Source organism: Notolepis coatsorum (assembly GCF_963971535.1).
Source record: "Notolepis coatsorum genome assembly, chromosome: 12".
Taxonomy (NCBI): domain Eukaryota; kingdom Metazoa; phylum Chordata; class Actinopteri; order Aulopiformes; family Paralepididae; genus Notolepis; species Notolepis coatsorum.
The window spans coordinates 26438189-26452706 of record NC_140176.1 but is presented as its reverse complement, the minus strand read 5'-3'; the positions used below and the strand labels follow the sequence as shown (position 1 = coordinate 26452706).

Below are 14518 nucleotides of genomic sequence, written 5' to 3'. Positions count from 1 at the left end.
AACTATCTTCCACAACAGAAATAATCACTCTAAGTGCTAATATAATATAGTTACAGAGGTTTGAACACACAGAAATAAAGATTTTGTTTTTAGTTTTTGCTTTATTTACTTGCAAACAGATTGGAGTTACATTTATATTTTGATCAATTCTATGATCCTGTATCACAATTCACCTGGGGATCGCTGTGTGTCCCTCTGATTTGCTTCCCCCTGGCCGCCTCAGCTTTGTGCAGAATGGTTCCACCCTGGTGAAGCAGCTGGCCCTGGGCTCTGTGCAGATGTGTGGAGTGGGCCGCTTCCCGGCCCTGCCCCCCCTCTCCCCACGCCTGAAAGACGTCCCCTACCGTCTCAGTGACGTCACCGGCAAAGAAGAGCAGTGCTGCGTCTCCCTGGCTGCAGGTCTGGAGTTCCACTCAGTTTCTCTTTATGGCTGTCTATCTATGCATCTGTCTGTCTGTCTGTCTGTCTCTGTCTGCATGTCTCTCTGTCTGTCATATCAAATAAGGCTATGTTTAGACTAATACATTTTCGATTTAGAGCTGAGTAAATGATCTCCTTCTACACTAGCATTTTTACACCGTCCCAGAAAGGTGCTCTGTCCATTCTCGCTCTCCTGAAAATGCAAGGGAGGGTCAGGTTATACTAGGGGTGTCACTGTTCATTATACCTCGGTTTGGGGACTAGTGTCATATTGTCCCCACTGAGATAGTTGGAACAGCCTGGTCCTGTAGTTTATCAAGCAGTAAACACAACCGTGAACATATGGTTTTCTTCTGATTGCATCAGGATATAAAATTAACGATATCTGAGATTAGCTATCGAGATCCAAAAATAGCTAGCTAACGTTATCTATATCAATAGTTGCATTGAATTTGATAGTTACATTGAATTTGTACCAGGAACCAATTACAATAAAGATTATCAGAAGAAGTGAGAAAATAAACATTTGTATGACTACTCATGTACAAAGACAGCTGAGCCGCAGACGCACACAGAAGATTATGTCGAACCCGAACCTGGCCGGCCCCAGGACACAGACCCGAACGGCACCATTTTAAAAGTTGCTTATTACAAGTTGTACTTACCTAATGTAGTAGCCTTCTCACCTGGTGCTACCTGACCGTGACACATATTCCGTCCAGTCAGACTCATTACCAAGAAAGTTGGTAATAAAAAGAAATCCACATTTTCTGTTATTCTGTTCTTGCTGATTGAAAAAGCATGGCTATTCCACTCGTTATTCCGGCTTAAATGCACTTGCTGTCACGAAGGACATAACGCTAATATAGTTAGTTATAATATAAAAAAATTATGTACAACTCGTTTGCATTTTTGCATCTTGTTGCATTGTAACAGAAGAATAATACATAACTTCAACTGTTTGCCATAACTTTAGTATAACAACGATTGATCGTTGCCACGGCTTGCTATCTTCATCTGTTGCGTACAGTATGTGTAGATCGACCTCTGCTCTCTGACCCTTCACCTCCTGACCAGGGTCGCACTCGCAGACGTTTATTATGATCATTTAGCACCATCTTGTGGCAACAGATGCACATTGCACTAGGAGCAGAATAATTCAACAAAACTAGATCTTCGTATGGCTGCACGTACCGAACCACAACGTCCGTACCGGGATATCGCAGGATGAATACACGTACCGTTACACCCCTAGTAGCAACACATCAAACATTCCACTGTAAGCGGAATATCATTCTGTTTCAGAATTCATGTACTGTATGCGTCTGCTTCAGGCTTTGCATCTTGTCGACTTTACAGATGTGAGTCTTGGTTCTCTGATTTCTGGCTTTGGAGGGCAGATCATCCTCATATACTAGACTGGACTGTTCAGACCATGCAGGGATAACACAACATTTTATCTTATCATCAACGCTCTTTCTAACAAGCGCATTAAACCTATACGATACACAGGCACACGAGTTGATGTACGTCTCTCTGTCTGTTTCAGGTCTTCCTCACTTCTCATCTGGGATCTTCCGCTGCTGGGGCCGAGACACCTTCATCGCCCTGAGAGGACTGATGCTGGTCACCGGCCGACACCTGGAGGCCAGGTCAGTCGTAGAGAGCAGGAGCGCAAAAGGCACCTCGGGATTGAAACAGACTTGTCACTCTCTGGTGCAGGGCCATGCAGAGACCTTTAGAGGGGCAGGTGATCAAACTTTAAAAAGGGCACATTAAATGTCAAATATCAAATGCCAAAAGGGCACATATCAAAATGTTAGAACACAACTACAGCATAACGTAACCAGCCAAACTATAGCATTAGAAACCAATATTCAGAGAATGTAACTTACAACAAACTGCATCATACTATATGATTATGCCTTAGAATAGTTTGCGATTTATCAAAATGTATAATAGATTTCTATCGGCTAATGGGGATGTCATTCCAAGAGGGAGGGTGACGCGTCATGCAACATAACAGAAATCCATGCACCTCAGACAGACAGGCATTCAAATATTTATTTTTATATATAATATTATTTAAATTATTCTTGATGAGGACCATGGGCATTGCCCTTTACAAAAAAAGGGCACTTTGGTCATAAAAGGGCACATGGGCAAGCAAAGCCCCCCCCCCTGCACATGCCTGCTCTGGTGTCAGTCTCAGCGCAGTGTGTAATGGATCCATCTCAAACCCCGCCCTCTTTTCCTGATCCTCCAACCGTAACTGTTGCTTTCCTTGGACAAACTTTGTTGCAGCAGCTGTGAAAAGGGCGGGTGTGTTTGAGATAGGTCAATTATTACGTGTCTACACTGCTGACATTTGACCATAAAACTGCACCTCTTATTTAAAATGTCTGCAAGGGATTTGTCTTGTATCAAGCACGACAATGTTTCACCCAAAATGGAAACGTACTGCAGCATATTTGGGAGGAAATCCTTCTTTAGGCAATGAATGGAAGCGGACATGACCGGTTAGCCTAGGCATTGTCCAACTAACGCCTCTCCCGAAGGCTAACCGGTCATGTCCGCTTCCATTCATTGTGCTAAGCTAGGCTAACATGCAGCCAGATAGCTTTCTACTGAACGCACAGAGAGGAAACTGGTATCAATCTTCTTGTCTCTCTCTGGAGAAGACGGTAAGCCAATTTCCCAAAAGGTTGGCGTGTTCCTTTTAAAGGCACCAACTCAAAGCCGAAAACGAACACGTAAAATATAAATATAAATTAATGAAGTTGTTTCCTCTTTCCTGAAGCCCTCCTCAACTGTAAACACTTTCTCTCCCATCTGCCCGGTCGCCAACAGGAACGTCATCCTGGCGTTCGCGGGCACCCTGCGCCACGGCCTCATCCCCAACCTGCTGGGCCAGGGAATTGGCGCCCGCTACAACTGCCGCGACGCCGTGTGGTGGTGGCTGCAGTGTGTCCAGGACTACTGCACCCTGGTGCCGAGCGGCGTCGACATCCTCATGTGCCCCGTGTCCAGGATGTACCCCACCAACGCCTCTGAGCCGCAGGCCCCCGGAGCCTGGGTAGGACTGGAGGAGGGAGGGTCCGTCTGGAATGAGGCAGGGCGGCTGGGTAGTGTAGAGGCAGAGACTCTGGGGTTTGATTCCCGCTGTCGGCGGTATCTCCGGCTCGGTCAGTCTCGGTAAAGTCCTGGACTCTGTCGGTGCGCCTGTTCAGCAGGGAGGGGATCTGGGGGAAACTCCAGTGAAACTCCTCGCTGTCAGGTGGAAAAGAAGCGGCTTGCGACTCCACATGTATCGGAGGAGGCATGTGGTAGTCTACACCCTCTCCAGACCAGTCGGTAGGGCAGAGCAACGACCAGGGGGGAATTGCCATAACAACTAAATTGGGGGGATGGGAGAAAAAGATAGAAAGGCAAAAAGAAAAAAGTGAATGAGGCTTTGCTGCAAAACTCTGGTTGGTGGGGAACAAACAAGATCCAAGGCTTCAGAAATAAAGCTTAAAAGTCTTTATTCAATGTCATTTTCTTAATAACAGGAATAAACTCACGTTCACTGAATGTTCATTGAACAAAGCCAATGGTGTGAAGACATTATAATGCCATGGCAGCCTTTGTTCTATTGGAAGCAAACAGGGAAAGATCATTTGGGTAAAATCACAGTACTTCAGTCGACTAATCTATCTTGCTCTTTCATGCCCTTTGTTGTTTTGTTGTTTAGTAGCTTTGACACCTACTAAAGAAAGACTCTGCCTCCTTTGGTGGAATACCTGAATCAGGCTGTGATGATGACATGTTGTGTAAAATGTGATTGGTCTCCAGGACCAGCCCCTGTACGATGTCATCCACGAGGCCATGCAGCGCCACCTGCAGGGCATCGAGTTCAGAGAGAGGAACGCCGGCACACAGATAGACCGCAACATGGCTGATGAAGGCATGTCCCGTTACACACACACACACACACACACACACACACACACACACACACACACACACACACACACACACACACACACACACACACACACACTGTCCGTATATGTATGTGTATGTATTTATATACTGTGTGTGTGTAGGGTGTAACGGTACACAAAAACCACGGTTCGGCACATACCTCGGTTTTGAAGTCACGGTTCGGTATGGGTTTTCGGTACAGTGGGCGACAGTTTGGCTTTCCATTTTCCACTCAGGGGTGATGTAGTGTGCAGTAACTAATTGTACTTGTAGGGCTGTCAACGAATATTCTATATTGAAATTAAATAAATAAAATAAAATATATATATTAGATTAGATTGTGGAGAAAAAACAGCCCCCGGTGGGCGGTCGTTAGTGGTTAACATACCGTTGTATTCGTTCGGTACACAGCTGTACTGAACCTAAGTTCCAGTACTGAAACGGTTCGGTACGGATACGTGTACCTTTACACCCCATATATATATATTATACTGGTATTTTGTCAATGCTGTTGTCTAGGCTGTTGTTTTATGATATGGTGTACTGTACTGTATCTCCCTCCAGGGTTCAATGTGGAGGCCAAGGTGGACCAGGATACCGGCTTCGTCTACGGAGGAAACCGCCACAACTGTGGCACCTGGATGGACAAGATGGGCGAGAGTGAGAAGGCCCACAACAAGGGCATCCCTGCTACACCCAGGTACCACGTTCCATTACACCCACTGGGTTAGGCTTACTGGATGTTCACACTACAAGCTACAAAGCAACAAGAAAACAAGCTCAACATTTTCTCAAGCTCTAATGACAATTTGAGATGTTGACAAATCACAACAGAGGTAACAATGTTTTGGCTGAAAGAGAAACGTCCGGATCCTTGAACCTTTCAACTCGAACTGAAATTAAATATCATAGCATTGCCAAAAGATTTAGCTAGTTGCTATTGCTAATAATTAACAACGTACGTCCACGGCACTCAAGGAAATCTCTTTGTCAGTATATCTGGCAACGCTATTTTGTAGCTTTGTCACCTGTGAACACCTCGTCGGGTTAACATGCAGGCAGCGTTATTTGTTGCTATAAAGACTTTTGTAAGTGAATATCTAGGTGATCCTTCCTGACACAATGAAGAGCTTTCATTTTGTAACATTCAAGAGAAATGACTACAGCTAGAAGAGCGAGTTCATCATGTTAGCAAAATGGTTGCCTTGGTGTGTGTGTGTGTGTGTGTGTGTGTGTGTGTGTGTGTGTGTGTGTGTGTTTAGGGTGGTCACACCCATCTCTTCAATCAATCAATCAATCAATTCCTTTATTTAACCAGATAAGCATCATTGAGATTAAAATCTCTTTTTCAAGAGCGATCTGGCCAAGCAAGGCAGCAGAAAGTTTCAACATAAAAAAGAACATCACAATAAAATACAGATAAAACATTTACATCAAGCTCCAATTTCAGGCAAGTTATCAAACAGGCAAATGATCAAACACAGTTGCACTGTCCAAGGGAACTGAGTTCGTAGGATTTTAAAATGGCTTTGAATTCTCCGAGGGTGACCAGTCCTGGTAATTTTAGGTCCTCCTGTATCTTGTTCCAAGATGAAGGAGCAGCATATTTAAAAGCCCTTTTTCCCAATTCAGTTCTCATATGGGGAACTTCCAGTGTTAGAGCAGCTTGAAGCTTCTCACTTCTTCCCTATAGTAACTAGATTTGTGCTTTTTTGACATGTAACACTGTGTGTATGTGTTTTTTCAAGGGATGGCTCTGCGGTGGAGATCGTGGGCCTGTGTAAGTCGACGGTGCGTTGGCTGGTGCACCTCAATGCGAACGGCCTGTTCCCCTACACCACAGTCACAATACGCAGAGAAGGTACAGTCAAAACAACACACTAACACACCTCGTCTCACTGTCTCACTCCAGCTGGGAGCACTAACAACACATACTAACACACAACGTCTCACTGTCTCACTCGAGCTGAGAGGACTAACAACACATACTAACAACACATCTCACTGTCTCACTCCAGCTGGGAGCACTAACAACACGTCTCACTGTCTCACTCCAGCTGGGAGCACTAACAACACACACTAACACACCACGTCTCACTGTCTCACTCGAGCTGAGAGGACTAACAACACATACTAACAACACATCTCACTGTCTCACTCCAGCTGGGAGCACTAACAACACGTCTCACTGTCTCACTCCAGCTGGGAGCACTAACAACACACACTAACACACCACGTCTCACTGTCTCACTTGAGCTGAGAGGACTAACAACACATACTAACAACACGTCTCACTCCAGCTGGGAGGACTAACAACACGTCTCACTGTCTCACTCCAGCTGGGAGGACTAACAACACGTCTCACTGTCTCACTCCAGCTGGGAGGACTAACAACACGTCTCACTGTCTCACTCCAGCTGGGAGGACTAACCTGACATTTTTAAATTGCTATTATATTTTCTGCATGTGTCACATGTTGGGAGGGGGGGGGGGGTTCTCCATTTGTCCTTCAGTTTCCTGAAAGGCCCAATCCGTTATCCAACCTGAACAGCTATCCAGACCTGAACCCACCACCAATGATTGAAATGAATAAATAAATAGGAATGGAGACATGTTTTCATTCTCTAGTTGATTGACTGAGCTCATGATACAAGGACTAACACTAGACAATGGGGAGAGTTTTTAATTGTACTTGCTGTATTATATATGTGTCTATAAAAGGTTTGTTTACTTTGGCTTGTATGGATGGATTTTATGCGATGGAACCCTATGAGTAGCTAACCTCATAATCAATGTTCAACCATCCAATCAAACTTCATATACAGTATAGCACATTACCAGCACAATATTGAGATTCACACAGCAAACACCATGGCTTTTCACCATCTGTATGAAAGAGGGATGTTGAAAATCTCACCTTTGACGTTCCCATCCAGCCGGGGATCTGTCTGTGCCATACGCCGAGTGGGACCGCAAGATCCAGGAGAACTTTGAGAAGAGGTTCTACGTGTCTCACGACCCCAAGGACCCCGAGGAGAGGCACCCGGACCTGGTTCACAAGAGGGGCATCTACAAGGACAGCTGCGGGGCCTCCAGCCCCTGGTGTGACTACCAGCTCCGACCAAACTTTACCATCGCCATGGTCGTGGTAGGTTGGCCACAGATGTTGTGTGTGTGTTTAATCAGTGTTATTTTGTCTAGTGGAACACCAACGAAGATACTGGTATGGGATATTATCAGGATGATAACAGGCTAAAATATCAAGTATCAATAAATCAGAGGATGTACCCGATTCTATGTGTATTCTGTCTGAAATCCAAGCAAAGCAACTTGTTTCTTTATGCCCTGTTTCACACAGGAGAATGTTAGATCTTTTCAATGAAAAATTATTAATCATATCTCAATCTTTAGTGTACTACATTGACCACTAATGTGTGTGTGTGTGTGTGTGTGTGTGTGTGTGTGTGTGTGTGTGTGTGTGTGTGTGTGTGTGTGTGTGTGTGTGTGTGTGTGTGTGTGTGTGTGTGTGTGTGTGTGTGTGTGTGTGTGTGTGTGTGTGTGTGTGTGTGTGTGTGTGTGTGTGTGTGTGTGCAGGCTCCAGAGCTGTTCACGGTGGAGAGAGCGTGGGAGGCTCTAGAGGTGGCTGAGAAGAAACTGCTCGGCCCCCTGGGAATGAAGACCCTGGACCCTGAGTGAGTCATCTGCTTCCACGACGACAGCAGACCTATATTTCTTTGCACTCCATTCTATTTCGTGCTCTGGGCTCGATTCCATTTACAACCCCAAAGTCCCCAAAAAACGAAACAATTTTAAACGACAAATTTACATTCACCGGGAATTTGCTTTTTAGGGTTGTTGTGCTTACACAACAAGAGGTAACAATGTTTTGGCTGAAAGAGGAACAGTCGGATCCTTGTAGCTTTCAACTAAAACTCAATTTAAATATGATAACATTGCCAAAAGATGATTCTAGTAGCTAATAATTCACAACGTATGTTCGCGGTACACGGTTATATGGTAAATGGCTGCTTTTTTTATATGTCGCTTTTATCCAAAGCGCTTTACAATTTGTTCCTCACATTTTACCCATTCACTCACACATTTACACACCGACGGCAGAGGCAACCATGCACGGTGCCAACCTGCTCATCGGGAGCAATTAGGGGTTAAGTGTCTTGCTCAAGGACACATCGACACGCTGCCCGGGAGGAGCGGGAATCGAACCGGGAACCTCCGGATTGCCTGCTCTACCTCCCGAGCCACTGTCGCCCCCGGTTACAATAATGTAATCCATTCATTGGAAAAGACTCGTTGCTCACGGAGGGCCGTTGTCAGCGAAGAGCGTAGTGGACCTGTCTCAAACCCCGCCCTCTTTTCTTATTGGAGGATCACGAAAAGAGGGCGAAGTTTGAAATGGATCAGTTCTTGTATGATGCGGGAGCCCACTGGAGGTGGGGCTGGACTCGGACTGAGGTGCTCTAGTTGTGGAAACTAGAAACCATGTGTATTCCACCTCCCGCCTGCATCCCAGATGACCACATGTCAGATATTTAATAATAATAATAATTAAAATGCGGGTAGCGCAGCGGACTAAGCGTCTGTCTACCACCGCAGAGACACTGGTATCGAATCCGGCTGTCAGCGGTACCTCCAGCTTGGTCGGTTGTCATACTGACACAATTGGCAGTGTCAGCGGGAGGGAAGCCGGTGGGTTGTATCCTGGTCATGGTAAACAGCGACTCCTACAGGTCGGTCAGGGTGCCTGCACAGCGAGGGAGGGAATTGGGGAAGGTAGTGTGAGCCTCCCACGCGTTACGCTCCCCCAGTGAGAGTCCTCGCTGTCATGTGAAAAGAGGCTGCTGGCTGTCTCCTATGTATCGGAGGACGCATGTGATAGACTTCAGGGCTCCCTAGACCGGCAAGTGGGGGGGGGCAAATGCGCGCAACGACCAGGAAGGGGAGGGGGGAATTGGCATAACGACTAAATTGGGATGGGAGAAAAATACAGAAAAATAAAGGAGAAAAAGTAGATACAAAAAATGTATTATTTTTTTTTTTTTTTTGATCCACTTTTTCTCCCATTTTTCTATATTTTCTCCCATCCCAATTTCGTATCATCCAATTCAACCCTCCCCTGTCACGAACGCTGTTTCTTGCCTCCCACAAGCCGGCTGCAATGTGGACTAAGTCATACATAGCACAAGTCCCCTCCGGTACTTGAGGTAACAGCAGTCGCATCTTTTCACCTGCGCAGCTCGATCTCTCAGTGTCGAGGAGTAACGCGTGGGAGGCTCACGCTGCCCCCGACACTTCCTGATTCTACTGCGCAGGCGCACCAACCGACTTGTAGGAGTCGCTTGTTCACAACGTTCGATCCCCACCCTTCAGTTTTCCCTCCCCATAATACGGCCAATGTGTATTACTGCGGACGACCAGCTAAACTGAAAACAATGTGGAGAGCTGGATTCGAACACGCGAATCCTAGCGTCTCCACACTGGTGGCGAGTGCCTTGCCCACTACACCACCTAGCCGCCCTATTATTATTATTAATAATAATAATTTAATTGAATAATACATAAGAGTGAGTGCCGTACCCCAAGACTTTGGCACGAGGGTGAAGTTTTATCAACTATTTTATTAATAACAAACACTTATTTTCGCTGTTTCACTCGTGTAGGGCAGTAAAAAAATATATAAACATGAAGTAAAAGTTTATTTCTATAGCACCCTTCCCAGCACAAATGCACAGAGTGCTTCACAAATTTAAGAACAAAAAAGAACAGGGCAATTCATAAAAACATTATGAGAACATACAATATAAAGACAGGCAAGAACAAAATCAGGAAAACTAAATCAACAATTCAAGTATGTCCATGGCCAAACGCCAACCTGAACAGGTGGGTTTTTAGCGCCCCTTGAACGAGTCCACAGAGGGGGAGGCTCTCAAGACCTGGGGAGCTCATTCCAGAGCCTTGGGGCCACTGCTTCAAGCGCTCTGTCCCCCTTAGTCTTTAGCCTGCTTCACCACCAGGAGGCCCTGATCAGAAGACCTCAGGGACCGGCTGGACTTATAGGGGTGTATGAGGTCCGGGATGTAAGCGGGGGCTTGACTGTGGACGGCACTGTAAGTGAATACTAAGACCTTGAACTGGATCCTGAACTGGACAGGTAGCCAGTGCAGGGAGGCTAGGATTGGTGGGATACGACAGGATTTCTTTGACCTGGTAAGCAACATTTTTGGCTTTGCTAAGGCAGGTAAATGGAGTTACAGTAGTCTAGCCGTGATTGAATAAAAGCATGAACAGACATTTCCAGACACTTCATACATAAGTACATGTATATGTTGGCAATACATTATTACATTACATTAGGGATGCTCGATATTGGCTTTTTTACCGATACCGATATTGTCCAACTCTTAATTTCCGATACCGATATCAAACGATACCGATATATGCAGGGTTTCCCCCCCCCAAAAACGGAATAATTTCAGGTAATTAACATTACATATATCTTGTTGTGGAATTAACACAACATTATGCATACTTTTGACAATAAATAAAATCTGAATTTGTTCTTACTTGCTTGCCTGGGTAAATAAAGGTTATAGAAATGTAAAAAAAAAGATTTAAAAAAAAAAATTGAAAACCGATACCGATATTTTCCGATATCAAATTTTAATGCCAATATCGGACACCCCTACATTACATACATTACACGTTAAATGCATCAATTGTTGTTGTTGTCAGATAGATAACATTCCCTGCTCCTTGTTGTGTTCCAGTGACATGGTTTACTGCGGGGTTTACGACAATAATCTGGATAATGACAATTTCAACCTAACTAAGGGCTTCAACTATCATCAAGGACCAGTAAGTACATTAACACACACACACACACACACACACACACATTTGAAATGTTTATTTATGTCCACATAAACAGAAGTACAAGGAAACCTCATACAAAGGACATAAACAATGCGAGTGCAATCAGAAAATCATGAAGAACAGTCAGGTACAAGGTGCATGGGCGGCAGAATCAAGGGTAAAGGTAACAGCGCCTCCTCCAAATTGAGCGGCTTCCTATAATTGCTGATACTGAGCAGTATCTGGCTAACTGCTTGGCCTTCCTTTTGGGGAGACCGGCTATTTGTAGGCCCCTCACAACCAACTTGTGCACATGCCCTAGGCTGCCAAAGATAAAAACTAGGAGTTTACATCTGTAGCCTAGCTGTGAGATGGTCTGCTGCAGCTGTTGGTATTTCAGCATTTTGATTAGGAAGGCTTCTTCTAAGCTGTAATCAAAAGTACAGCCAACCTCAAGAATGGACACCTCCCTAAGGTGTTCATTTACCACAAATACATCAGGGGTGTTAGCTGTAATACTAGAGAACATGGAATCATTATTGCACAGGTTGAACATGCTTGGCTTCACAGTAGAATGCTTATACAGTGTGATGGAGGACCTAAAAATAAGAGATATCTTTCGCTATCAGATCTACTATTCTGTCATGCCTACATATGTAGAGGCCCCTGTATACATGGCAACCATTTAAGATGTGGGACACACACACACACACACACACACACACACACACACACACACACACACACACACACACACACACACACACACACACACACACACACACACACACACACACACACACACACACACACACACACACACACACACACACAGTTTATCAGTACAGAAAGGTACATCTTTCCTGGCAGTCATTTTGAAAGTTATCTTCTTATTCTCTTCCCCTCCCTCTCTTTCAGGAGTGGCTTTGGCCGGTAGGCTACTTCCTACGTGCCAAGCTTCACTTCGCCAAGAAAATGGGACAAGAGACATACGACAAGACTGTGTACTTGGTGAAGAATGTCATGTCTCGCCACTATGTGCACTTGGAGAGGTAAGAGGACGGCATTCAGTGCGGTGTAGTCGGGTCGACTGAACTGCAGGTACTACTGATAGAATCAACACGCCTCCCTTTCCTTGTCTCTCTGTAGGTCATCTTGGAAGGGTCTGCCCGAGCTGACCAATGAGAACGGCCAGTACTGCCCCTTCAGTTGCGACACCCAAGCCTGGTCCATCGCCACCATCCTGGAGGTTCTGCATGAACTGTGACCGCCCCACACACACACACACACACACAGACACACACACAGGTATGCACACGCTAGATCTTGTGTCCACTAGTTTTTGAGGTCAATTCACTTTCAATTCAGCCAATAGAAAATGTAAACTACAATCCTTCCTAATTAATAGAGCAATCATTCAGTAATTTCTTTATAGACTAGGTAGACTTAACCTTTTTTTTCCTTTTTTGTATTGCTTTGAAGAATAGCCACTTCCTGACTTGATTGATTTGAAAGCGAGTTGAACATAAACCGTGTGGTCCACACACTGTGAAAAGTATACCGTACCACAACCTTGTGCAATACTCCATAACCCCCCCCACCACACCGAATGTCGCAACCTTATGTCGTGCTGGTTTCCCAAGTTACGTCCCTGTTAGCACTCTACGTCATCCCACTGAGAAACAAATGATTTCACAGAAATTTACCTTTTAACATTTGCCAATGATGGTTTTGTGTAGCTTGTGTTAGAGCATGGCAATAACACTGTCGGGCTGGGGGTCCGGTTTCTTCCCTGGTACTAAAAATGTATGGACTCATGGTATTGTAGCGGCGCTTTGAGTAAAAGCACCCATCAGATGGTTTATGTAATGTTACACAAGAGTGTTATTCACAAAAATAAAGGGAAGTGCAATCTTAGTGTGACGGTAATTTTCCTGTATTGATACTAAACATCTAGTTTTTTTTCTTTTTCCATAATGCTAATGTTGGTGGTGTAAAAGTGTATGAAAACAACCGTCCATAAAGAAAATATCCACCATAATAGGCACTGTACAATAACGTTATAAAATAGCATTTTTCTATATCATGAAAATTGTCCACCATTGCAGAATAAGGCAATGTAATATATAGGCGTAAAGTGCAATGGAATTCTTCTACAATGGATTCTGTGTTAAAATGCATCTCTTGACTCTGTGTTATTAGTGAGAGATGTTTTACACCGACTGAATAAAATCACATAACAAACTTTAACACCTCACATTAAGCTAACTGTGTTAAGTCTGTGAGATAGCATTTCACTGTGATGACTGGAGAATAAATATTGGGCAGTTGTTCTCTAATGGGAGTTTACTTTATTTCCATATAGAATTCCCTACTCCATACACAGGTCATACATGATCACATATGTCTAGTCACACTGGAATAATGATTTCAAACAAACCTCTTTAGCTGTGTTGGTCGTGGATGTTTGTTCTGCAATATATATGTCCATAACCTGTATTTCCAACCACTGTGATACAATAAATCACTTTTAAATCCCCTTGAGAGACTCTTGCATTTAACTGGTATTCACTTTTGTGAATAATTGATTGATTGATTGATTGATTGAAAACTTTATTAACAGATTGCAGAATGAGTACAGTACAGCTCAATACATACAATTGTTAAGGGGATGCAGACCAGAGAAAGACTTTCGTCTTGTTTACATCAGGGTCCCCCATTTTCAATTCATCATTCAGTATTAGCTATCAGCTAGCCTAGCTGATTGTTGGCCAAAAACACCTCCCCCGGAGTTCTAAGCTAGGCTAGTGGTCCGTATCCGCTTCTATTCGTTAGTGCTAAGCTAGGCTAGCTTGCAGCCAGATGGCTTTCTACTGAACGCACAGAGAGGAAATTGGTATCTCTTCTTCTCTGGAGACTCTGGAGAAGACGGTAAGCGCATTTCCCATCATGTCGGCGTGTTTCTTTAAGCGGGGGACCTAGAGGAAATGTGAGTAGATTTGAAGCATTGAGAAACTGCTGTGGATGAGAGCCCCGAGGCGAGGGTGCTACTAGCCCAACTCCATCTTCCTGCGGACGTCATCAGGCACCACTCTCTGGCTTGTGAAGCAGGACACCCGTCGATGGACCTAACATGCAGTTCATTGTCTTTCATCTCTAACCCCCCCCCCCCCCCCCTTTGTTTTCTTTTCTACAAAATAAATCCAAAACATGTTCCAGAAGGCAACAGGCAGTAAGATATGACTCACGTCCTTTTGCAAAG

General features: G+C 44.6%; 1 protein-coding gene across 2 annotated transcripts in view; it reads left to right on the top strand.

Moving 5' to 3' along the window:
* The window catches only part of agla (amylo-alpha-1, 6-glucosidase, 4-alpha-glucanotransferase a), a 56496-nt gene extending 42707 nt beyond the window's left edge, over window positions 1–13789 (top strand). For both annotated transcript variants that reach the window (XM_084326200.1, XM_084326201.1), the window contains exons 23-33: window positions 224–399; window positions 1970–2072; window positions 3271–3496; window positions 4255–4366; window positions 4951–5086; window positions 6135–6247; window positions 7323–7534; window positions 7981–8078; window positions 11172–11259; window positions 12175–12308; window positions 12406–13789. In XM_084326200.1, the coding sequence (XP_084182326.1) occupies window positions 224–399; window positions 1970–2072; window positions 3271–3496; window positions 4255–4366; window positions 4951–5086; window positions 6135–6247; window positions 7323–7534; window positions 7981–8078; window positions 11172–11259; window positions 12175–12308; window positions 12406–12523 (1516 nt within the window). In that variant the 3' untranslated portion in view covers window positions 12524–13789. The remainder of the gene's footprint in view (window positions 1–223; window positions 400–1969; window positions 2073–3270; window positions 3497–4254; window positions 4367–4950; window positions 5087–6134; window positions 6248–7322; window positions 7535–7980; window positions 8079–11171; window positions 11260–12174; window positions 12309–12405) is intronic.
* Window positions 13790–14518: the final 729 nt, after the last annotated feature.